At 37.4% G+C, this 26859-nt stretch overlaps 1 protein-coding gene across 6 annotated transcripts; it reads right to left on the reverse strand.

Annotated features, from left to right (window-relative positions):
- Positions 1–661: 661 nt before the first annotated feature.
- On the reverse strand, positions 662–25958 carry LOC127431284 (CREB3 regulatory factor-like). Of its 6 annotated transcripts, none has more exons than XR_007895558.1 (11): positions 25831–25958; positions 17294–17386; positions 17082–17207; positions 14970–16167; positions 12935–13129; positions 12631–12820; positions 12072–12145; positions 11739–11861; positions 8478–8590; positions 6238–6311; positions 2319–2450 (listed from the first exon to the last, which is right to left on the reverse strand). XR_007895558.1 is itself a non-coding variant. In XM_051681661.1 (10 exons), the coding sequence occupies exons 1-10, from the start codon at positions 25843–25845 to the stop codon at positions 2055–2057; spliced, it is 2523 nt and encodes an 840-aa protein (XP_051537621.1). In that variant the 5' UTR covers positions 25846–25958; the 3' UTR covers positions 662–2054. The 6 variants fall into 6 exon arrangements, 2 of the variants coding, with proteins under 2 accessions (XP_051537621.1, XP_051537622.1); XR_007895556.1 differs by having other exon boundaries at positions 8356–8590; XM_051681661.1 differs by lacking the exon at positions 6238–6311 and having other exon boundaries at positions 662–2450.
- Between the last annotated feature and the right edge of the window lie 901 nt (positions 25959–26859).

Here is a 26859-nt window from a genome sequence, read left to right on the forward strand (position 1 = left end):
GCAAGGTTAGGTCTGATCGCTTTTATAATTTTAGTTAAATCTCTTTAATACTCTATTTGTAAAACTTTGTCACATTTTATTGTGTTTGTGGTATAGAAAATGTTAGTAAACATGCTTATGCTGTATGCTTGTACCTGCTCTCTAACATGTTAGCTAAAACTACTGTCTTTTTTGACAAAAATAGCATTTTTGTATGCTGATGTCTCTAAGGTGTCACCACTGGTCACAGTAAAAGTGGAGTAATGCTTTTTTTTTTTTTTTTAAGATATTAAATATATGGTAGACAAAAGGTAAAATGCTGCTTAGGTATATTTTATTTAACTTAAATCTAAAAGGTTCTTAGACATTTTTCAGCTGGTTGGTCATTATTATTGAATTTGTAATGATGACTAAGAAATGCATGACTGTTGCTGGAACTGAAAGTCATCCGAGAACAGAGTGAGGAAGAGAGAAAGAAAAGGAGGAAGGGAAGAACAGAACGGCATAGTTGGGCATTGGGTCAATCATACATGGGGTTTCTTTTCTCAAAAACACATTTATGTGTGCAAATCTACTGCCTGCACACTTTTAATTTTGTGACTTAACTCAGAGTTTGCTTCTTGTGTTCACTATTTTATGTGAACTAACCCATTTAAGGTGTTCTGATAAAAACACACAGATAAAGTGCTGCACCTTCTAATGTTTATTTCTGATAGTAAAATCAATAATAGAATTAGACTATCATGGTTACAAGCAGAATTGTGGTACCAACTCCGGGCTGATACAATGCAGTGACATAATTAAGGGTAATACAAAAATTGAAATCAAATAATAAGAGGCACAGTAACACAAACGGACACATTTTGAAGATCAATCACAACTGCTTTTAAGCCTGGACATTAACGAGGCTCAATGAGACCTTGCTACTTACTCTCCAACTAGTTGTGCCGAAAAAGAAAAAAAAAAAAGAGAAAGAAATAAAAGTGGAAGTAAATGTCATAAGCATGTCAAAAAACCCAGCACAACACTGAAACATAAATAGAACCACTGTCAAGATATTGTATTTGAACAAGCATATATGTGAACTACAAATATAGACATGTCTAATAGGATCAAGTAACTGTTAGTTTCAGTAGGATACACTTTTGCAGAGTTTTGCTTATATCACCAAGAGATCTATGACAGAGCACTTAGCAATGAAATACAGCCTTTCTACTGTGACTAGGAAAACAAAAGAGAGATTTTACACTTGGGGAGTACACACACAGTACTAGCTACTGAAGATTCCCATGCTAAATTATCAAGTAGACTACCATACAACATTAGAAGCACAAGTTTACGTATTGTGTAATTTTTCAATTTTTTTATTTTTTTAAATGGGTGACCATTCCTCAATTGTTGTAAATTGAATGTTGCATGTATTTTCAAAAGAATAAAGAACGTAATCTAAATAAAAACCTTTTGGTGGCCCTGGTTAAATTTCGCAAACTGCTTCCAATGTTGAATGTCAATTTAGTCGTTGAATGTAAATTTGGCAAAGGTTGGAAGTAGGTGTAAATCATTGCAGTGTAATCATTGTGAATGAGTGCAGTGATAGAACAGATACAAGAGTTCGTTGTTGATGTTTTTGGTAGCATTGGTTGTAGAGTAGAGAATCGAGTGTGTCCAGTGCACATCAGTGCAAACTAAAGAGATCTGGGCCCAGCAGTCCAAGTGACCCTACTAGCTCACCATGTCTTTCTCAAAATAAAAATAAAAACAAACAAACATACAAACAAATAATCAAAATCCGCTATCACCGCTACATTTACACGCCCCTTTTCCCACCCGACCACTGGTTCAGTCCAAGTCCAATATGAGGGCCCAGTATACAGGGCCATGTCTTGGCACAGGTGCTGCAGTGGCTTGAGCAGATGTCATAAGAGCAACGTTTCAGAACGGTTTCTAGCGCAAGATTGGGGTGGGAGGGGAGTTCATGACCCTGACAGCACATGCCAAGTCATAGCTCTCACGTCACTGAGGGCGTTCAAGTACATATTTTGAAATTCAGCACCATGGGCGGCAAGACAGGACTCCTACCCAATGTCCGAGGTTTTTTTAACCCAATAAAATGAAGAGCTTCTTTCCTCCATCGCCGTGAAAGGAGCCATGCAGCAGAAACCAACTAAAAAAGACTCTGAGGGAGTGACTGAGCGCAAGGTATGTATGTCCATCCCAAAAAACCGAAGATGAACATCGCTGCTTCGTTTATCCGTGAGTGGTTTGCCATGCCACCGACAGATGACTTCCCGCCCTCCATGACCGAATTCCGTCACAAATCGATCTTGAAGCTGAACAATGCGCACCTCTGTTTGTGTCGTTTTCGTGTGTTTTTGGAAAACCTTGATTATGTTCATGGGAGAACAACTGCTGAAGGCCATTTCTGTTTGTTGGTGAGTGACTCTGCTCCAAGAAAAGTCATAGCCAGCAATCTGAGGAACAGTAGAACCAGAAGAATCAGGAGGCACAATAATCTTGAGCATTGGTGAGGGGACACAATATTGACAGGTTTGACATTGCCTTTGCAAAGAATCTTCTACACTGAGGGCTCCTTATGCGCCACTAGGTATCAGTTATCTCAGATAAAAGTTACAAAGCATCATGTTAAAATGGAATAACCTGCTTCTACTAATAAACATCACTGTTGAGGAACCAAGGAAAGGATGTATGGCAAGTACAAGGTAAAAACAATGAACAAAACAATTCAAAACTTGTGCAAGAACCTACTGTTTTGAGCATAAATACAAAAGAAATCTCAAGACAAAAAGAAAACAGTACACATATGTAGATATAGATATTGAAGATATTAACATTTAAAAAGAAGTCTATGATTGCAGCACTCTTTGGATAGTCTCTCAACCAAAACAAATGGGACATTGTCTCTATGTATTGACTTGTTTAATCATATTGAACTCCACTGAAGGAAGACTACATTCATCTTTAAATGAAAACTGTATGAGGGCAAAGCAGCTACAGTTTTCATCTGAAGCAAGCTCAATGCTCGACACAGCAGAAAAAAGAGAGGAAACTCGTGTTTTAATTTCTTGGCATATTGGGTGAAAATCTCGTTGCCATAAAAAAGGTCAATAGGTCAAGTTTGGATTTTCATGTTTGAATAAGGCACCTGATTCTGCAGGCATCGTTTCAAAAATAACATTGGACATTTTTTTTGTAAAATCAAGTGCAATGCGTGTCATTTCAGCTTTTTGTACTAGCAGACAGTACGGAGAGTGATGGAGATTACATCAAAGTATGTGTACAACAAAGTTTTCCCACTTGTGCTCATTGGTTCGAATAAAGAATTCTTCTGCCTCAAAGTCCATCGCAGAAGCTCCGTGAATAGTCAGTTACACTTTACAATATCAATTTAGCGAGGTTTAGCATGCACGATAGTCATGCCGTGTATATGCAAACTCCACGGTGCTCCATTAATGGTTTCAAATATTACTATGAAAAGGGATCAAGTGAGGCATACAGATGTGTAAATGGAACATTTACAAGCAAAAGTTAAATTTAGAGTTATGACATGAAGGAATGCATTTCTTTAGTTCAACCTTAACCTCAAATCAACGTTACGCAAGATCTAAAGATTTCTCAGCTTAGTCACCATGTTGACTATGACCATCTATAAGAACAAATTTTAAAATCCACTTGTACAATACCAATCATCAATCAGGCACAATTGTTACAAAAAATAGCAGTGCTGTAAACTAAGCAACATCCTGTCTTACTACAGAGTAAAACCTGCATAGTGCACCAATAAGAGTAATCTTTCTTATTTACATCGAACACATTTCTACACAAAGATGCATACTTTATCCATATAACTAACAAGGAAAGGTATAAATGCTTGTTTGCCTCCTTTTGGATATATACTGTAATTTTTGGAAACATTGAAAGCAAGTTACCCATTGAAATCTAACTATATTGGATGAATTTGGGGTATACAGATAGTGGCATCTTTTGATAAATAATAGTTCAAATAAGCGTTGCTTGTAGCTTGTGAGTTGTGAATGCATATGCTAAAAATAACAGGGAATGGTGTCTGATTCTCTATACAATTTTACAAAGATTTAGCAGCTTTGCATCCAAAATTATTGAATTATCAACAATATGCAAACAATAAAAACAATCAAAGAATGGATTTAATAGCTAGCTTACTCTTTGTTTTTCAGTATAAATTTGATGTATTTTAAGAGAAATATCATATCATGGTTTGAGTGTCTCTAAATAATAATGTGCAGAATCCATAATAATAAGCAAATGTAAATGCAATAATCAAACCAAAAGACCACGCAAATATTTCAGAAATAGAAAGCTACATTATTTCCCTTCGAAAAAGTATTATGATATAAAATGCTGGACTATGCAAGAAACAACAGTGAAAAATATTAGATGTTAAATAATAGTTATGTAACAGATTTGTACTGTTTGTGAACTGGTATTTGTAAATGTTCATTTTAAAATTAAACACCAAAATAAGCTTAAATCAATGCATCGATCTGTGTTTTTGAAGGCAGAAATATATTCCAAAGCATTAGAAAATAATCGTCATTAGCATTTCTAACGTTCTTTTTGTCAATTACACTAATGTGATGTTGAGAGCCTATTATGGATGTTAATGTTAAATCAAGCTATATTTAGCTAAACAAACACACCTTTATAAATGTGCGTGTACGTGTGTGTACATGTGTTTTTAAATATCTTTATATAAACATGATCAGCAAAAAAAGAAAAACAGATAAAAAATACTGGCTTTAAATAGCAACCTTTTCCTTAACTGCTTGAATGCCACAGAGTCCCCTGGTTAAACACTACATGCACAGCTCACTACCATGTTGAATGTCAGAGCTTGCAACAGCATTCTACAATAACTAACAAATGCTCTCAATACAGCAGGCTGCCAACAGAAGGACAACATGCATTTCCATCTCCATATGCTCATTGTCACTTGCCATCAAGTTATTATACAGAACAATGGTCACTTTAGGCTAATGCCACCAAAATGCTTTTGAAAGCTTTAGATGGCACAAGAAAGGCCAGTCTTAGCAACCACATCAAATGGCTTTGTAGCATTGCTGTTTTTTGAGAATGGATGGGTTTTAAAGATAAAAACAAAGCTGAATTAAAAATGAAAAAGAAAACCTTTGTCCAATTGATTCCCCACGGCATATGGAACTGCCTTACAGTACAGCGATATAGATATACATTTTTTGTTTTCTGAGCTACTTTCTCAAATACCTCAGAAGTTTTTTATTTTTTTTATTTTGTTTTAAAATATCAATGACGACAATACCCATCTCTAGCATGAGAGAAAGTGTCAACACTGTACATCGACCTGAAGAAAAATCCAAAGCAGAATTTGTATTTTTCCATAGGAAATGTCTACTGAAGGCAAATGAAGATTGCGACGTCAGAGTCCTCACTACTCATTGAGACAAAGACTTGTCTCCATTCAACACCACTCGGTCACACTGCCCTGGTCAAGATGGTCAAAGTCAAGTACACACTGCAGCATTCAAACGAGGTCAGTTTAGCAGCAACTGGAAGTGGGGAAAAGCTTTTTTTTTCTTTTTTTTTTTCTTTCTTTTTTTGTCTAGACAAAGTGCTTATGCTTTTTTCCATGTAATATAGAACTTTCTTTACATACATATACATATACATATATATATACATATATATATATATATATATATATATATATATATATATATATATATATATATATATACATACATATATATATTCAATATTTAAAATAAATCTAAATTTATTTCTATGTAAAAAAAAAAAAAAACACACACACACACACAACAACAACTGAAATAACTACACGTTGGACGGTATATAGAAATTTTACTATGCTACCAAAAGCAAATAAAGGAAAATATCTTTACAAAACTCTTTTGATGTTAAAGGAAAAAATATCCTCCCTTCTTTAATCAAAAATGATATTGGAACAACAAACTTCAGGATCAAGAATAAAGTCACTTTAACACACCTTTAGCAAACTATACAATTGCACCAGGAGGAGATTTTTCAGAATGACCAAAGTCATCGCAGCAGCCAGAAAAATATGTCGACAAGGTAAAGCTATCCCTTCCAGATGTTTACACTTGTGACCTGCGAAAGTAACACCCCACTAACTTTACGGTTTGGGGCTATAACTGTATTTAATTTTCGTATTAAAAACTTTTTGGGATGAGAATTTGAACTGACCGTGCCTCTTTAAACAACAAAGAAATTTCTTTGCAGGGTAAGTGCTCTCAAAACACTTCAGAATCTTCTTATTCCTACGGGCAACACAGAATGGAAAGATTAAGGCAATCTCTACAAAAATATACAGAATTGAACTTTTTCTCTTTCAGTTTTTCAAGAATACTCAAGAGTAAGAAGACAGATCATAGAAATGTTTCATGCGGAGTAACATCATTTCAAAACGTGGCATATCTTAATATTGATGTACGCACGGATAAATGCGTATACAAATTATAAACAAGACAAGGACTTAATTTCGTATATGCATTCTCCTCTACAATTGAACTACTTAAGAATGGTACACAATTTGGTTTGTGATCAAGTCTTATATGGGCAAAAAAGAAGCATCTCCTGTAACTTAATAGTTCATTTACTTTTTTAAATTCGCAACAAAACTTCGGTGGAGGGGAAACTGAACTGCCGGAACTAACTAGGTACGATTTATTAATTTATTTCCAAGCAAGATATTTGATAACATAAGAACAGTACAAAATTCTACAAGGATGCAAATTAATGCTTCTTTCTGTAGAGAATTGGACCCAAACAAATTTCACAGTTCGGTAAAAATCCCTGACCCTACCATTTGTCCTACATTCAATACGGTGTCAGGTAAGCTGTGCAAAACCTTACTTAGACTGGCTAGTTGCCATTTTAAGTTGCATGTGTCTTTGGTACAAAAACAAAACAATCAAAATATAGTGTGCAAATCTTGTTTCTTTTTTCCGTATTTTATATGTGAATATTTCTTCGCATCTTAAATGAAGTACCGAAAACCAATGTAAATATTTGTCAGAGCCATCTTATGATACAAAGCACAGACTCTGTGGCATATATCAATTTTTTCCATGTTCCTATGTACATTCAGAGTATCTTTAAAGAGCTGAAATACATTACAAACCCCCAAGTACGACTTCCCCCTGTAATGACTCGACTTTTTGCCTTCTGCAAAATGGTCCATTTGCTTTCGACTGAGTTTTATTAACTCTGCGATTACAAGGCACAATGAATCTTACTTTTATAAAGTACAAATATAAACAGAACCCAATCTAGGAATCAATTTTAAGCCCCTTTCACTGAGAATTTGCAAAATAACATCAAGGGTGAATTGATGCGAGGGCACTTCAACCAAAGCTAATAAAGGAAAAGGTTTCTTATGGTTATCATAGTTATTCTGTCTATTTACAATATGGGGTTGAACTGACCATCTGCTCAAGTCAAAGAAAACATCAAAATCTCTCTCTCTCTCTCTCTCTCTCTTTCTCTCAACCCTGAGACAATCACAAGACTATGGAAAAGGATGCCCCAGGCCAATTTCCACACCTTATACCCTCTTGACGCACCCATGTCCTACTTATATACACAGAACATCAGCAAATACGAGCTGTTCTCGGTTAAACATTGATATTTACGTGATTCCTTATTTGCCTCGCCATTGTTATAGTTGCCGTGTAAAGGTCTATCTAGATTGATCCGCAAAATGCCTCGGTACAACAGTAGGAAAAACAAAGCCTAACAGGAATTCCACCTGGACACTTCTGTCCTTGGTTGAGTGTTTAATAAGTGAAAAAGCTAGGCCAAACTAGGGTGAAATTGTACGTGCCGTGTTAAACAACTCAAAGTCTGCATTTACACCTATTTTGACAGCTAAATCAATTGAACGAATGCCTCTGTAGTTTGTCTGCAGAGTTCGCCTCTGCTTCCTACAACTCTAAAAGGGATAGTTCACCCAAAAATGAAAAATCTTGGTTTCAATTTTTTCATTTTTGGGCGAACTATCCCTTTAATGGGCATTTGAGAGATTTAGCTGAACTCAAGAGATAAATGGCTTCAGCAAGAACTGGTGCTCATCGTTTTGCTTGTTTTCTCTCTCATTTTTTGGAGGTATGTTGTATATTGGCTTTTATATTTGCAACATGGCGGCCTGTTGATGGAGATACCAGCCACATGCACACATGGTAGGAAACAGATTACTAAGTGCAGAGGTTAACTACAAGTTTCATTTCCATCGGTGCGCTAGAGGTGAGTATATGCATACGCATACACAATCGGGCAGTTATCGTATGCATGTATTCACTTTACATGTGAGGATTCGTCTCCAAGTGACATGGACATGCAGAGATTTGGGCCGTTACAGTGTGGGACAAGAATGGCGCAGATGGCTTTGTGTGTGCTCCGAGGTGCCTGTCGGCTCGACTCTACACCTTCGATGTTGGCACACGCAACCCCACCAGGCCTCCGGTGGGATCCCCTTTGCCAGTGTTATCCAGGATCTGATTCACGAAGTCTGAAGTCTGGCCGGCCACTGGTGGCTGCACTGCATGAACAAAACAATTAAGAAGCCATTAGTTTTTTAGTTTTCAAAACTCTTATTTTGCCAATTTGTTTGTATCAGACAAGAAGCTAAGTGGAGTGGCACAGAACAACACTGACACCACTGTCAATAGTGTCTGTCAAAATGATTCTGAATGCATATATTTGTTGTGCATGCTTGCTTCTTTACAATTTTTGAAAAGTAACAATACATTAACAGTATTACCATTTCTGAAAACTCTTCCAACCTCTTTAATAGGTTTATTATAGTTTTGTTTTGCCTTTTAGTTTCAAGCCTTGGCAAACTATGCTGAACAAAAAGGAGTTTTCACTTTGTGTGGCTGCAGATTTCTGTTTGGCCCTATTTTGCAGAGTGCTGACCCTAGGTATTTTCTTGTCTTTGACAGTTAATAATGAATTGATTACTTTTGAATTAAACAACAAAATGTTGTTTCTTAGTCAAAATATGTCCTGTTGGTCTTTGTAATATTAGAATTGTAGAAAAAAATTTCTGGCATGGTGCACTGTGTGGCCACTGCACGTTTTTACTCTTGAGAACTGCCCTTTGTAAAGCAATTTTCAATTATTTTTAACCCAATGCAAAATATAATTTAAATTTGTTTGTGAGTAAACTTGAGAATTTGAGTCTTAATGATTATTTTATATTATGAGGAATTGCTTAAATGTGTTTGTTGTCTTGAAGCAACGTTGTGGGACAGTGGAATGGATATAGCTTGATTTGAATATGATTTGAATACTGCTGTTGTCATTTGTAATGCTTTTTTTTTTTGTATTAGCCATTTTTAAATTAAAATTTAACATTTAAAAGGTTCCATTTAACCAAAAAGTTACCATTTAGCAAACAGTATAAAGTCTATTATGCTTGAATTCACTAATATTAAGCATTGTTCATTAGTGTTTTTGTTTTTACAATTTTTGTATTCTGACATCCACAAAATGTGTAGTCATACTTTTTACTTCAAATAAATAAACAAATGAATAAATAAATAACTTGGATTAATTTAAGTTGTTTTAACTTTAAATTCAGTAAGATCAAGGTAAACAATTTCAAGAGCAACCATGTGGCGATGTACCCCAACAAGAATTTAAAATATTTTCAATAGAACAAAGGCTACGACACAGATTGAAACAAAGTGGAAGCTCTTAAAATTCTTGAAGACAAAAGGATAACAACTGTTGGAGAAGACACAGCTTGATCAAGTTTGTAAAACATTGCAGACTTCTTGCAACTCAGCTTGTAAGATACATCAAGTTGCTACTGGTGTCATAGAAGATGAGATTTCTGAATACATGCAGAAACCACCTGAAATATTTTGTGAGAAACTTGACAGCTTGATGACAAACGTGTACAGCAGTGGTTCTCAAAGCATGGGGCGTACTGTATGGGAGGCGCAGAACACTGCACTATTCTCAAATCGCGTTCACTTTCTCACAATCAAATTTTCCGCAGATACAGAAGAACGGTAGAACCAATGGTCGCTATTTCGTTTCCTTCGCCTTTTTCTTCTCATGTGGTGTCAGGTGCGCTCACTGAGCTGTATGTAAACAATGATGTTACCATGTGCGTGCCAGATTCAAATGTATGAAAAGGAAGATTTCAGTGTATTAACACTTACATTTCAGTCTGTTCTTCACAAAACTCTATCGAATGGCTTCTGTAGACTTGAAATATAGCGCTTATTAGCGTATGAGTGATATGGACAACCTTTACGGTGTTCTTATGTGCTTTTTGAGTTTGACAGATACAATCTATGATCCTCTCATTTTCACGGAGATTAAAAAGATTGGAATGAGAAGGGGGATTAAATTACTTTACTACTTAAATTGTATTTTATGGTGAGCTAATCAAAATATTAACATTGCTCCTGCAAGCACACTTTCATTTATTCTATTTTGGGGTGTTCTAAAAGTATATAAGCCTAGTTAAAATAATGTATTTATTTATATGACAGACAGTAAACTGAAAATAATATATGTAGGCCAAGTGACAAATTATATTCAGATTTGTATATAAAGATTTAGATTTTTTTTCAATTAAGAGTGTTACTTTTTTTTTTTTTTTTTTTATAATTTTAAAGGGTGTTTCTGGTGGTGGGATGGGGAGTTTTTCTAGTTTCAAAGGGTGGGGGGGGGGGGTGACAAAAACAAATTGAGAGCCACTGGTGTACAGGATCATTTTATACTAATACAAATCGCACTTCAAAATCTTAATATTTAATCTTCAAAATGTCAAAAACTAGAAGAAGGCTCATTATTGATTGAAGTCTGTCAATGTGTCAAATGTGATCATGAAGCTATTTTGCAGTAATTATATGTGGCCAGCCAGCCATTTACAAAATAAGCAAATAAAGATTTGCTTAATGGTTTTAGGTATCATTTTCTTATTTTTGGTCTTATTTCCACCTGTATACAAGTTATAGTTAGTTACAATAAGTTATATTAAGTGGCAGCAAGATGGCTCAGCGGTTAGCACTGTTGCCTCACAGCAAGAAGGTTCGAGTCTCGGCTAAACTGGGCTTTTCCATGTAGAGTTTGCATGTTCTTCCCAAGTTTGCGTGGGTTTCCTCCGGGTGCTCCGGTTTCCCCCACAAGTCCAAAAACATGCAGGTTAAGTGAATTGGAGACTAAAAATTGCCCCGTAGGTGTGAGTGAGAGTCCCACAGCCACTGGGGGTTGCATCAGGAAGGGCATCTGGTGTAAAACCCGTGCCAAGACAATTATGCGGTTCACAGATGGTTTGCTGTGGCAATCCCTAACAGGAGCAGCCGAAAGAAGAAGATAATAAGATATATTAAGTTATTATTTATTTATCTTTCGCGGAGCCTTCCAACAAAATATATTCAACAGTGAACTTGAACTTTATACCAGCACATTGCAGAACAAAAAAACAAAAAAACAAAACAAAAAAGACATTCTCTGGAAAACGTCTGATGTAAATTTGTCTGTCCATTTTTGTTTAATAACTCGGTAGAATTACGACTTCCTATTTCCGTCTATGATATTGCAAGACACGGATGTGATCTCAACAAGGCGGCCCCCATGACAGAATAATGAAAAACAGAATAAATGGGGGGAAAAAAGCTCTTTAAATTCATGTTGGTTTTCATTATGAACAAGAAGACTTTTCCTACCAAGAGTTTCCTCGATGAGTTTGTCCAGCTTCTCGGTCATGCTTGTTCCTTTGTCATGTGAGGTATCCTGAACTCTGTTGACTATTTCCTCTTTGATTGCATTGATCACAAACAGCAATCGATCTGAAAATGAAGAAAATCATGTAGTCTCTTTTTTCAGTATATATGGACATTTGATCAGTTAACACAATACATCATAAATCGTGTTGTTTCAAAGACTCACAAAATAGTTTACGTCAGCTCTGTACGAGACTGTCCCTGACAGATTCTATCTACAACAAACAATCTCAAGCATGTGCTTTCATGTTTAGTTTCCATTTCAAAACAATGTACCGTATTCAGTGCCAAGTCCCCATAACTTGACCTTGTTAGCCTCATACTGAGCTTTCTTCTTCAGTCTGCAGGCCCTGCGGGAGAAAACAAGCATGCAGAAAAATCAGGAAGTGTGGTTTTTCTACTGCATACTTCTGCAACGTGAACATTTTAAACTTCATTGATAAAGCTTTCACATTATTTAATGTTTGGCAACAAGATACAATCGTTGTGATAAGTGAACAAAGATCACAGATACATGATGTAAGGACGTAATGGTAAGATGGTAATGATGATGGCAAGAATAAGTTGAGATGGTGAAGTGTGCAATTACTAGATTAGAAATGTGAAATGCAGTCACCCATACAAAACTCGCCGCTACAGGGCTAAATAGTCCACGATTTCCCATGTATCTATTATATTCTGATGCCTAAATATGGCTGGGACTTCTGGTGACCCACACTGTGCCTATGTACTCTGCCCTAAATCAAAAGAGCCAACCCCCATGTCCAGACGTTGGGGTGTTGGGTTTGAGAAATAAATGCTGTATAAGCAGGAAGTGACGCAGATATGGCCTAACCTGGATGCAAGCTTGTTCTTCTCCTTTCGAGAGCGAGGGCGAGCAGTCAAGGGCAGCTCACTAACAGGCGTCAGGTCACTAATGACTTTATTGAGCTTCCGAAGTTCACTGCCAATCTGGAGCAGCTTTCGTGGGTTTGGAGTAAGATCTTCCACATCCGTCCGCCGTGATTTCTTCAATGTGTATTTTCCTGAACAAGTCATTCAAACATTGTTGTTAAACATCAGGTTTAAGAGGAGTCAAAAAGACTTGTTACTTGTTAATGTAAAGAGGGAAGCTATGATATAGACAGCAAATGTCTCACCATGGTGCAAGCCATTCTTTTGGTACATGTTGCTGGGCAGAGTGTCTCTGTCCCACTCGGAGGGTTTGAGCATGCGCTCTTGTTTGCATGGAATCAGCTGCTCGCTGTACTCCCAAAAGTATCGACGCTTACCCCTTTTCCGGGAAATCCCAGGTGTAAGGCTTTTGACATCTTCTGCCATATCAGTGTCACATCCTGTTTGAAGGAGAGGACAGTAACGAGATAAAGAAAGGAATAAACAAAGAAATATGAACTGTCCTTAACCTGCACTGAAAGCATCACAAAATCATTTAAAAAAGCTATCCAATTCTCAATTCAACCATATTTAGTCACAAGCTTGGTCTATACTATAAGTAGCTAAACAAATACATTTCAGTGCAACAGAAACAAAGGTTTTCACCAGGGATGCACGCTAAAACAAACTGATAGAACTGAGTACAAGTACTGATACTTCAGCTAAAAATATTTTTAAAAACACCATAATTTTCAGGTACAGTACAGCAAGACTGTTTTTTTATAAAGACAGTGTGTTATTAGCAAATATATATATATATATATATATATACACACACACAGTACTGTGCAAAAGTTTTAGGCAATGGTGAAAAATGTTGCATAGTGAGGATGTTTTCAAAATTAATGCCATAGTTTTAATTTATCAATTAATGTTATGCAAAGTCCAGTAAACATAAAAAAGGTTAAATCAATATTTGGTTTGACCACCTTTGCCTTAAAAACAGCACCAATTCTCCTAGGTACACCTGGACACAGTTTTTCTTGGTTGTTGGCAGATAGGATGTTCCAAGCTTCTTGGAGAATTCACCACAGTTCTTCTATTTATGCTCAATTGTTTCTATCTCCTCATTTAATCTCAGACTAACCCGATGTTCAGTAGGGGGTCTGTGGGGGCCATGCTATCTGTTGCAAGGCTCCCTGTTCTTCTATTCTAATCTATTCCATTTACAAAGTAATGTTTGGGAGTCTAAAATTTAAATTTCCTATTTAAATACTAAAGCTAAAGGTATACATAACTATCTTAAGATAAATGTTTTTGTGAAACATCTTATGTGCCTAAGATTTTTGCACAGTATATATATATATATATATATTATAGCTGAGCACTAACATATCATAACTCAGTAAGTTAAATTACAATGTTTGCAAACAAACCTTTTGCAACACATCCAGATTATTGAGACCAACCCGTGATTCAATTTGAGCTGGCTAACTAACAAATAAATATACGTTAACCAAAAGGTGTAGCTTCAGGCCCTTTTGAATTTGAAAGTAGTTTTGTCAATAGTTTTGAAAAGTAACCTTCATGTACTTTACACTATAAACTATGCATTCACAAACTTTCACAAAACTTCCAAAGGAACCAATTTGCTGAAATTAATCAAATTTGGTATTCTAGGAGTATGCACATGATGTATTTACTCAGATATAAGCCTGGGTGCGCTCTATGTACTTTGTGCACTTGCTTGGTGGCACTAAATTGTGTACCTTCAAGCCACTGAAGTGTCTTAAAGCTAAAGTATGCTTTGGTTTTCCATTTGCTATTCCGTCTCACGCCTAGTGCACGTGGCGTTAATTTCATCATCAGCGCAGTCTGTGCGGCGTGTACGCATGCAGTTTTTATAACATTGCACACGTCTACGTGCCTGTGCTTGTCATCTGCACATGCATCTGGAGTTGACTGTACTAAGGATTATCAGACAGCAGTCAAAGTACATATGCATTGACCGCATCCATATGGGCTCGCAGTCAAGAGTATACTTTGAAAGCACTAGATTGTGTGTAAAGGTACATGGAAAAGGGAAGCATACCCTAGCATTTAGCACGGCGATGTTTATGAAATTTGCGTACGGATGTCACTTGGCATTACAAAATTGTTCAAAGCTACCAGTACTTGAACAAAGTATCAGACCTATACCGGTATCAGTATCTGTGTTGCTGCATCCCTAGTTTTTACCATTAAAAGCATTAACAACATCAAGAAAAATTGAAATAAATATTAAAATGTGTAGTTTCGCACCTGGCTCTGAGAATGCATCGCTAACATAATCGTCTTTGTCACCCTCATAGTCCTCATCATCCTCGTCCTCTTCCTCGTCATTTTCGGAGAGCTCGTGTTCACTGCCGAACCCTTCATCGTGGTCTTCATCATCAAGGTCCAGCGCCTCCTCCTCTTCTTCCTCTTCTTCCTCATCTTCCCCTTCATCTTCCTCCTCTTCCTCTTCTTCCATGTCAGCAGTTGCTTTCCCTGCCAGCCTGGCCCTGGTTAAGAACGAGTAGTTGTGCTCTTCCTCCTCCTTTTTGTCAGCAGCAGAAGCTTCGGCTCCAAGGGCACTCATGGTGAGCAAGGTTTCACTGCCGGCAGCTGCAGGAAAGTGTAATTTGTGTGGCACTGCCCTCGGTGACCCTACCTCAGGGCCAGGGCCAGTGGGTACCACTCTTTTAGGGGTCTCCACTCTTTTTTCAGAAGCCAAGGAGCTGATGGAGGAAGCTGTGTTAGTGGTGGCGACCAGGTCCTCACTGACCAGTGAAGCAGTTGACTCGTGCTCCTGGACTAGAGGGGAGCTTGCAGAAACACTAACCTTCCTGGTAGAGTTCTCCATGAAAGGTTTGCGTGGTACGCTGATCCGAACCTTGGCTTTGCGTACATAATCTATGTTGTCCAGCCCGGGCGGGGCTTTGCTAGGCCCCTGCGACTGGGCCTTGGCCATTGTCTCAGTGCTGGAGGGAACAGGCCAGGTGGCTTTCTGGGATCCCTCGGCGAAGTCCGGCAAAGGGTTGCGACTCAATGAGGCACTGGTTGTTGAGTTTGTGAGTCTGTTGCTCTTCTTGGCCATGTTAGGAGGTGGAAGCAAAAGCTGCTTTTGACCCACCAACAAATCTGGATGGTAAAGAGTTTCGCAAACAGGCTGCGAGTCCTCACTGTTGAGCTGGGCCAGGGTGGGGGTCCGTCCTATCACCTCCTCATCCTGATAAGGGCTGGAGAAATCATCAAGGCCCAGGAAATCTACTTCCTTGGTGCCCCAGATATCACAACTGGTGAGGCGAGTGTACTTGGTCAAGTCCTCCCAGTATGTGTCCCACTGCTCAAAGTTTGAGCTGTAGGCTGGGTCGTTATCTGCCAGCTCAGGTAGATGATCCATGCTGTCCAAGTCTTTGCAATCCCCTACTGTGAAATTGTCTCCTCTTGGGCTCTGGCGACAAGTCATATCCCTGTCCTGTGAACAATTAAAAAGATCACTACTTTAATATACAGTAGCCAACAAGAGAAATGAAAGAAATTGTTAACACATAGTAATTTTTAATCTTGTTCCATGGTTGACAATCAGTATATTTACATGAAAGTTTGATTTCAGTCGCACTAGAACAATATTATATATATATATATATTTTTAAATGTCATGTAAAAGCTTTACGCCGACCGAAAACATCCGATTTTGCATCCGACTAACAGACCTAGATAATATGATTACAGCTCAGCTTCATCCAGAATGTATACACGTTATTTGGACCACAACTGGCCTTGGACAAAGTCCCTTTCAAGGCAAGTGAGTCCAATCAGCAGCCATCTTGAGAACGGTCCCAAGCAGCTGTTTTCTGTGGAAACAAGCGGCATAAAAGTACAGCTCCAATCTACTGAAATGGGGAAAGACCGAATCTCTAAAATGGGTGGTCAAGATTACGATCAAATTACTGCTGATTTTATATTTCATATCAGCAGTAAAATCTGACTTCAATGGAATCATAAATTGTGATGCTTTACACCATATCATACAAAAAAAAAATAAAAAATAAAAAAAATTAAAAAAAAATCAAAACAATTTATTTTTCAGGCTGGTCTAGCTAATTCACATGCACATTCTCAAATGTACAGTGTGAAATCTCGAAACCTGACTACCCAGATTAAATTACTTACCCAAGGTCATGTTTTTATTTGTATATTTTCGAGGAAAAAACATTAAAAGACAAATGTGAAATGCAAAATTACACGTTTTTGTAGGTATTGCCAAACCAGGGTTTAAAGTGGCCTTAAACTGGAGTTTAAAAAGACATTAGCCCAGGGTTAAGTGAAGTGTAAAAAGCCTTTAGGTATGAATACAGCCCAACAGTAGTGTTCTGGTTATGAACTCACCGGTTCATACATGAAGTCTGGGTCAGAGCTGTTGGCCAACAGGTCTGTGCTGGTCAGTGCCTGGTCAGCAAAAGAGCAGTTTTGAAAGGCATCCCCAAAGAGAGGGTCCATTCCGCTAATGCTGGGCTGTAAGAGGAACGCAAGCAAAGTTGTACCACAAACCACCTACACCTATTCCACAATATAATAAATTTGAGTGACAGGGCCCATACCTGAGGCATTGCCAAACACAGATCTTCAGTTTGTTGATGGAAACTTTTCTGCCACTTCTCCTGTCTAAGTCGCCTGTTTTTTTCCGTCAATCTCTGGCAGATAATAGATTTCAAATATTAAAAAAAAAGAGAGTTTTCGTTTTCAATATGGAGGCTTCAGCAGCACATTTAAGTATGGTTGGGTATTTCTCCTCTGTTGACTGTTGTTTGTGGGTAGAAGGTAGAACAGAGGGGAAAGAGAGGTTAGCTAGCTGAAATGTTACATTAACTCACATTATCGGCACAAACATCAGCACACAAAACACACGACTATGCCTGCGCTGTCTGGTAAACTAGCTCTGTGTAATCAAAATATCACTTACAAGCTGCGAACTGGCATAGACTATGAAACACTGAGAGGAAACAGCTGTCAAAAACAACTGTTTGCTGCCATTAGAACAGAAACGGGCAGGTTCAACACAGACGTCAATGCTGTTTGCATCGGCAAACATCCACAGAAATAGTGTAGTTTTTTCCGGAAAGGCCCGAAAAAGTCCAGCCATGGTCAAAAAAGTTGTCTGTGATCCATGGAGGAAGGGAAGGGAGCCCTAAATTGTATTAGTTTGATGGGCGGCAATAATGCAAGAGTGTCGAACACTGTCTGGAGCTATTTTTAAACAACCTTGGCAGCACCCTTTCCCCTCGGCTGACAGACAGCCATAGGCGGCGAGGCCCAAACATTCAGACATATGCTGGAGCATGTGAGGCTTGCGCTGGCCAGCTTCAACGCAGAGCAAACAAGCCTACCTCACTTGTGCTTGATGACATCATTTCCTCCTGGTGCACCAAGCAAGTCAAATAAGCATCTTATCACCCTTTGGCTTTGTGCACGGCAGGGTTTGCATACAGCCCACAGACAGAGGGTGAGAAGAAAACACAGAGAAGCACTTCCCTTTAGCGCACAACTCTTTTACTGCATACTCACTGATAGCTTACAAACCAAAAAACAATATGTTTACATTTTCTGAAGAAAATATGAGTGATGCTTGTCTGTGCAAAAGTTGCTGACCAGAGGCTAGGGTTTTGTTGGTGGTTGACAGGGTGTTGTTATGCGCTTCCAACGGTGTTCTGAGTGTTATTTAGCAGTTGCTAGAATGTTCTGGTTGTTTTCACTCACCATTCACTTTCATTGCACATTTTTCCATAAAATTGAACTGAATGGTGATTGAAGCAGTCAGTCCCTAATGTTCCTAACATCTTCATTTGTGTTCCACAAAAGAAAGAAGGTCATACAAATCTGGACGAATATTTGGAACGTATTTGATGACAATTTTCATTCTGAGTGAACAATTCCTTTAAACAGTTCAATGTGAGTGAAATGAGAATGTGTGTAACATAACCTCTCATTTTCTTTGCTGTTTTGTGTACATGGATTTTCCAGCTAGGGTATTCAATCCAAACTATTATTTCAAAATCTGCTATCATATTTCTTGTGATGTATAGATCAATCACTTCCAGATCATGTTCACTTGCATACATGAGAACAATGCTTGCTTGTTTACTACACATGAATATCAATGTCACAGTCTTTTCATCTTTTTCTCTGTGGTATGTCTGGCTTTCTGTATTTTCACAGCTTGCATCATCCACTGTGATGCTATTAGGATAGCAAATCTCAGGCTCGCCAATCAAAATGTGTATTTGTAAATAACTTACATGTGAAAACTTAACACTTCAGAGTCATTGTCTTCCAGAGACATAAGTGTGTTGGATTGAGGTGTCGCCCTATTCTTCTCCTCTAATTGCAGCCCTGCTGAGATGAGTTATCACAACTTTCCATGGATATATTATGGCAGGATTGCTCATATAGAAAGCCCATGTCTCTTTCTCATTCTAGTCGTCTGAGGAGTCTTCCAGACACAAATATAGAAATACAGCAGGTCATCCAAATCAAACTGAATTGCCCCTTACACAAGTGTCCAAACACTAACCAGACACAATCCAATGCAATGAATGATTCCAGTAGCAAAGAATTTGTCTGTTCACACTGAACACGAAACAGCTGTGTGACATGGCACAACCACAGCAAATCAGAAAAAATTCAATGTTTAAAGTGGCAGGATTTTGTGTTGCATTTGCCATTTTTGGTCTTTATTAGATAGGAAAGTGGAGAGGGCGACAGAAAACAACAGGGGAATAGGAGAAATGGGATGAGAAGTGGACCTCCAGCCGGAACTGAAACTTATGTTACCGGTTGCACTACTGCATCAAATGTTGGAGCACTGCCCACAAGGCTACATCTAAGACAGAAGCGGGATTTTGGACCAATGTGAGTTAACAGTGGGCAAGGCAACCTGAGAGTTAACAACGGCTCAGTAACTTCCTGCCACTCGTCGCCTGTCGCGGTAAGGGTTGGAAACTTCACGCCATGCAAATATGGGACACGTGCATTTAGCAGTTTCCCTCTCAAGCGATTCGGCGCTTAAATATGGGACAAAAGGTTTTCGGGCGTCTTTATTTCAGGCAAATTAAGGGATGTCTGGGCTAATATGGGATGGTTGGCAACCCTAGTCGTGGTCGAAGCTGGTTAGGACAGAAAATCTGACTAACATTGAAGAGGTCACTTCTTTTGCTTGCCACTTTATCATGTTGCATCAGGTAGTACACTGTGTTAATGCCAATCAAAACTAAATTAAGAATGTGCAGATGCAACAACCCGAGAATTGATCAGTGTGCTCATACTGAGGGTTAGGGACTTTAACAAACAAAAAAGAAATTTGGTGCCTAACTTGTGCACACCTGAAATACTGAGGCCTATGAAAGAGAGTTTGTTTACGCCTGGCTGCGAATAAACAGGGTGAAAAAATAAAACAATAGATTTACATTGAAGGAGTGACCAGTAAGCAACCACTAAGAAACCACCATAAACACCCTAGTAATTACTTAGTAACTAAATAGAAAAGCACATTGAAACACCTGAGCAATCGCATAGCAATGCACTGAAAACCATTCTGAATTGAAACCATTCACAACACTCTAGCATCGTGGCAGCGAATTTTGCACGAGCAAACATCACTCACATTTTCTTCATCTAACGTAAAAATTTTGTTTTAAGAATGCTTTTTCTCCACAAATATTTATTGTGGAAGCTGTACTTTATACACTGATAGCTAAAGGTTAGCAGTAACCTTTTTAAGTGCATTTATTTTTTTTTTAATCAATTATTATTTTCTACTTGGGTGATTTTCAAGAAACCTGTCTTGGTCGTATTTGACCCCAAATCAATTAAAATACATTTTTATCTTGTATAAAGAAAATGAAACCTACATTTAGGACCATAAGATTTTTTACATTGTGATATTATTTTCAGGACACTTAAGCACATTTTACCCCCCAATTCTCATTACCATAACGCATCCAGAAGTTTTACTTTTACTAGGCCTATTTCCATTGATTTTTGCGTGGTAATGAGAACTGGGTTGTAAAAAGTGTCAACATGTAAAAAAAAAATCTTAAAGGCCCCAAAAATAGGCTTAATTTACTATTTGCTAAATATAATTTCTTATTTTTTTGTCTTGATTTTGGGATAAAATAGGACAAGTTTTGTGAGAATCACCCAATTTTCTCTGAATAATTACAGCTTTAAAAACTTCAAGCACACCCCATGAAACTATTTTGAATAAATGATTGACTATACTGACTAAAGGGGCTCACCCAAAAACCAGACTGATGTTAACCTTAGACTACTGAACACATAAAAACAGTTATGAGCTTGTAAAACGGATTATAAGCCTGTAGACTCACTTGTACAATTGGATTTTTTGTTGAATAAATGTTCAGATATTTCATAATTCAATCACGCTATGGTTGAATAAACTGCCAGACAGAAACCGTATTTATTTGAAAATAATCAAAATCAAGACACTTGGAAAAAACCTTGCTCTAAAAAGAGACATGCTTGACCAAACTTGACCAACTTTTAGCCCTGATGAAGGCCTAGATGCCAAAACGCATTGGCAAAATAAAGTTTGAATTATTCTCCACTCCACAAGTGCTGGTGGATTTGCTTTTCAATTTTACTCTTCTTTCTTTTTCCAAGCACATTGTTGGTTTTGTGAAGCTGCGCCAGAATAACTCTACAACATCCACATAAAAGCCTACATATTAATTCAAACGTATTGCCTCTCATTTCTATTAACTAGGACTTCACTTTGCCACATATTTGTTTTTTTGCAGGGTGCATGTAGAGGCCGCCCGTTTGTTATGCACAAGCTGAGGAATCTTAAGCGTAGGCGTGCTGTGATCAAACTGGTGGGTTTTGCGCTAACGCTACAGACACACTGTGGCTAATAGACAGGAAGTATGAACGACGACAGAAGAGTGCTTATTACATATTTAACTCTGGCTGCAGTTTAGACATGGCTCCAAATCCTATTTCCGAAACGGTTTGCCAGCGCTGCAGCATCTTCACAGGACAGTCTGAGCTAATTACAAACACGCTTGCATTCTGCAGTCCAGGCTTCAAATGCAGAGACTACACTGCAAATATAAGGGTATCTGCTTGCTGAAATGACAACGACACACTGCCTGCACAGATGCAAATTATCTAGCACTTTATGAAAACTGAAACTGTGACAACTAGGTTAATGGGTATAACTTAATGATCCTTTTTGAACACACAAGCCTTCATTTAACAACAGGTAGCTGAGCAATTCAATCCTTTCACGAATGTTCCGGGTTCAATACAAGTTTCAATCGACAGCATTTGTTGCATAGTGCAGATTATGACAAAAAATATTTTTGACTCATCCCTCCTTTATTATAAAAAATTTGTTACAGTAAAGGAACTTACAATGGAAGCGAATGGAACCAGTCCATAAACGATAAAATACACATAGTTTCAAAAGTATACAGTTGAAGTCAGAAGTTTACATACACCTTAGCCAAATACATTTAAACTCAGTTTTTCACCATTTCTGAAATGTAATCATAGAAAACATTCCCTATCTTAGGTCAGTTAGGATCACTACTTTATTTTAAGAATGTGAAATGTCAATATAATAATAGAGAGGATGATTTATTTCAGCTTTTATTTCTTTCATCACATTCCCAGTGGGTCAGAAGTTTACATATACCTTGTTAGTATTTGGTAGCACTGCCTTTAATTTGTTTAATTGGGTCAAATGTTTTGGGTAGCCTTCCACAAGAAGTTGCTGGAATTTTGGCCCATTCCTCCAGACAGAACTGGTGTAACTGAGTCAGGTTTGTAGGCCTCCTTGCTCGCACACGCTTTTTCAGTTCTGCCCACAAATTTTCTATCAGATTGAGGTCAGGGCTTTGTGATGGCCACTCCAATACCTTGACTTTGTTGTCCTTAAGCCATTTTGCCACAATTTTGGAGGTATGCTTGGTGTAATTGTCCATTTGGAAGACCCATTTGTGACCAAACTTTAACTTCCTAGCTGATGTCTTGAGATGTTGCTTCAATATATCCACATAAGTTTCCTTCCTCATTATGCCATCTATTTTGTGAAGTGCACCAGTCCCTCCTGCAGCAAAGCACCCCCACAACATGATGCTGCCACCCCCATGCTTCACGGTTGGGATGGTGTTCTTTGGCTTGCAAACCTCACCCTTTTTCCTCCAAATATAACGATGGTCATTATGGGCAAACAGTTAAATTTTTGTTTCATTAGACCAGAGGACATTTCTCCAAAAAGTAAGATCTTTGTCCCCATGTGCACTTGCAAACTGTACTCTGGCTTTTTTATGGCGGTTTTGGAGCAGTGGCTTCTTCCTTGCTGAGCAACCTTTCAGGTTATGTCGATATAGGACACGTTTTTCTGTGGATATAGATACTTGTCTACCTGTTTCCTCCAACATCTTCACAAGGTCCTTTGCTGTTGTTCTGGGATTGATTTGCACTTGTCGCACCAAACTACGTTCATCTCTAGGAGACAGAATGTGTCTCCTTCCTGAGCGGTATGATAGCTGCGTTGTTCCAAGGTGTTTATACTTACGTACTATTGTTTATACAGATGAACGTGGTACCTTCAGGCCTTTGGAAATTGCTCCCAAGGATGAACCAGACTTGTGGAGGTCCACAATTTTTTTGCACTTCCAATTCAGTACACCTCCTATAAGAAGCTAATTGGCTAATTGCCTAAAGGCTTGACATCATTTTCTGGAATTTTCCAAGCTGCTTAAAGGCACAGTTAACTTAGTGTATGTAAACTTCTGACCCACTGGAATTGTGATATAGTCAATTAAAAGTGAAATAATCTGTCTGTAAACAATTGGGAAAATTACTTGTGTCATGCACAAATTAGATGTCCTAAACGACCTGCAAAACTATAGTTTGCTAATATTAAGTCAGTGGAGTGGTTAAAAAATGAGTTTTAATGACTTCAACCTAAGTGTATGTAAACTTCTGACTTCAGCTGTAGCTACTACGTTAACATTATACATATTAACATGATTTTAGTGTGATAAAATCACTAACCTCACCTGTGTCAAGTTAGACTATATCCAATACCAGGATTACAGGATTTTGTTTTTTCTATAGCAACAAAGTTGTGATATTAGATACAACTTTACACAAAGCAGGTAATGGTTACACTGATAAGGTCAGTAATCAATTTTATCACACTAAAATAATGTTAATACATATACCATTTACATCTTGTTGCTATATTCTTGACTGGCCCCATTCACTTCCATTTTAAGTACATTACTGTAACCACAATTTTTGCTTTTTTTAATAAATGAGGGACGAGTCTATATTAATTTTGTGGAAAACAACATCTCACAATTGCTTTAAACTGATCTCAACTTGTACTGAACAAGGAATATTCCTTGTTTAGTTGGTTATAACATCACATAATTGCACATTTATTCAAACTAGGGTGAGAAACCTTCATCTTTTATAAGACAAATATCAGATAAACTTTATGAGAGGGGAAGTCAAATCCACTGCATCCACAATCAGAGACCCGTTATTGAGTTCCCATACAAATCTGCTGTCATGTTATTGTGCTCTCACTGTTGGTCTGTGCAGCAAGCTACGTGCGTATTCATAATAGTAATGAATGTACAATAAGATCAAAGCCCTAAAGCTAACAGATGTAATGTTCTCCCTACTGTAGGTGACCACCCCCGCAATGTTTACATGAAGACAGAATGACCTACTAAATACATGCATATTTCTGAGGCCTTGCAGATTAAAGAAATCCGCAGACAATGTGTTACACAAACTGATCGCCACTCTAAATATTGAAGTAGCATGTGATAAATGGGCGAGAACAAATTGCAGTCTGACCTACTAACACTTTACAACACCCTGAACTCAACATGGCCCCCTTCGAAAACAAATTGCTTCAACCGAAATGCTGCGACATTGAGCCAACGCCCACGCTTTGTCTTTCTGTGATTGGTTAAATGCAAATGCTTAGCCCGCCTCCGCATAGAAAAGGTTGCTTACGCTCGCTGTCAATCAAGCACAATTTTCGCATGAACGCACGACCAACGGCGTTAGGTTGAAGCGACAAGCAACAAACAACATTGAACGCCTCCCCACGTTACGTAAACAGATGGAAAGCAAAACAGTATTCCCTCATAAACTTTTAGTTTACAGACAAACACTCATTCCTTAACTATTAACGGTACAAATTGCAAACGGACAACATCTTGCGGAAAACTGACTCGGTCAAACGGCTCAAAGATCATTAAAAGAAATAAAATCACATTTTAAGGATTCAGGTTAATATTGCTGCATAATTGAAACACACTCATTACAAACAGTTTGGATGGTTGTTGATGTGCCATAAGCATTCAGGATACAGAAGAAACTAACATGTTTGTTTCCAAATTCGCGTCGAGGTGAAGGGGGCGTGTCCCTCCTAGAATTAATGGGGTTAATTCTAATCAAACACTGTAAAGTCATTATGTTTGAGAAAAGATTTTTTTTAAAAATGCCACAAATCACTTGACCACTTAGACTGACATATCGTTTGTGTTTTTGATAAACAGGTGGATAAAACTTTTAAACAACATTATAAGCGCGTTTGTCTGTGATTTAAGGCTAATTTATTGCTAATAATGTCGCTTCATACTTCAACCAAGTGATTTTGTGGCTGTTCGATAAAACTAGCAAGCTTCTGTCTAAAACTTTGTCTAATAAATAAATAGTAGTTTCAACAGCAAATATGTATTCTTATAGAAGTGAAAGCTAGCGACCAGCATCTGCTCCTCTTACTCAGCACCAGTGACTGGCCATCTAAACAACTGCAGGAAAATATGTTGATCTGCAATGACAAGCGGGCACCTAAAGCACAGATACCACACACAATATCGCTCTGTCTGTGAAAGGAATAGCTAAGAATAGTTTAGTGTTGAAAGAGGAACTGCAGAGCTTTTTTCACACTATGGCCTCCGTGTCCCTCCCCTCTGCTAGCGAAACGTAGCCCGAGAGCTAACTAGAAGAGACAATGTTTTTATCATCCTTAAACCACTATCTTTACACACTCCACAACGCTGCTATAGTTAAAAAGACAACTCACCTTTAAGTTACCCATATACTAGTAAAAAAAGATTGCAACTCCGAATTTATTCGTGTTTAGGAAAACTTGATGTCATTTCTTCACTATCTACGCAGTGTTCCTCTCCGTTTTGTTTTGTTTATCTACTTCCTGACGGGTTCCTGGAAAGCGCGTGACTCCCCAGTCACATGCTTTTCGGCTGACCAATCAGGGCGAGCGCTCCGTTCTGACCCAAAATATGTTAATTTTATGATTGTACAGTATATCTTAAGATGTATGTATTTAAAATGACTAGTTGACAAAACAAAGTACATAATTTATCTTCAAAATTCTGATTAATCCTCTAAGACTAATATTTTCGACATAAAATAGAACCAATAAGAAGACAGAAACAGATTATTTAATATAAAAAAAATAAATAAAGTGAAAACACTGTACCACGATGCAAAATATTTTTCGTATTAAATTAACATTTTAAAGCTAAAATGCAAAACTTCTATTCAAACCAACATTTTTTACTTACTATATGATATGGTGCAATAATTTTACATTTCACAAATATTTTTTTTATTAAATTTATATTTTAAAGCTAAAATGCTAAACTTTTACTGAAATCAACATTTATTAGTTCTTACTATATGACATGGTGCAATAATTTTACATTTCACAAATATATTTTTAGTTTTTCAATATAAAATTTATTTTTAAATATTAAGTTAAATTTAATATTAAATTAACATTTTAAAGCTAAAATGCAAAACTTCTACTCAAACCAACATTTATTGTTGCTTACTATATGATATGGTGCAATAATTTCACATTTCACAAATACATTTTTAGATTTTTAATATTAAAATCAGTTTTAAATATTAAATTAAAAATGTAAAGCTAAAATGCTTAACTTCTAATTAAAACAACATTCATCGGTTCTTACTACATGATATGGTGCAATCATTTCACAAATACATTTTTAGATCTTTTAGAAGTTGTTAAATCAAAGCCAATGTATTAATGTTATTTGTCTAATACATTACAAATATTTTACACAGT

This window comes from Myxocyprinus asiaticus, chromosome 40 (genome assembly GCF_019703515.2).
Source record: "Myxocyprinus asiaticus isolate MX2 ecotype Aquarium Trade chromosome 40, UBuf_Myxa_2, whole genome shotgun sequence".
NCBI lineage: Eukaryota > Metazoa > Chordata > Actinopteri > Cypriniformes > Catostomidae > Myxocyprinus > Myxocyprinus asiaticus.

What these genes read in the sequence shown, in the direction of transcription:
- LOC127431284 (XM_051681661.1), bottom strand. An exon ending in TGTGTTTGGCAATGCCTCAG is followed by an intron (nt 17,208 to 17,293) that starts GTATGGGCCCTG and finishes TTCCTCTTACAG; the next exon opens with CCCAGCATTAGCGGAATGGA. An exon ending in CGATGCATTCTCAGAGCCAG is followed by an intron (nt 13,130 to 14,969) that starts GTGCGAAACTAC and finishes TCCTTCAAACAG; the next exon opens with GATGTGACACTGATATGGCA.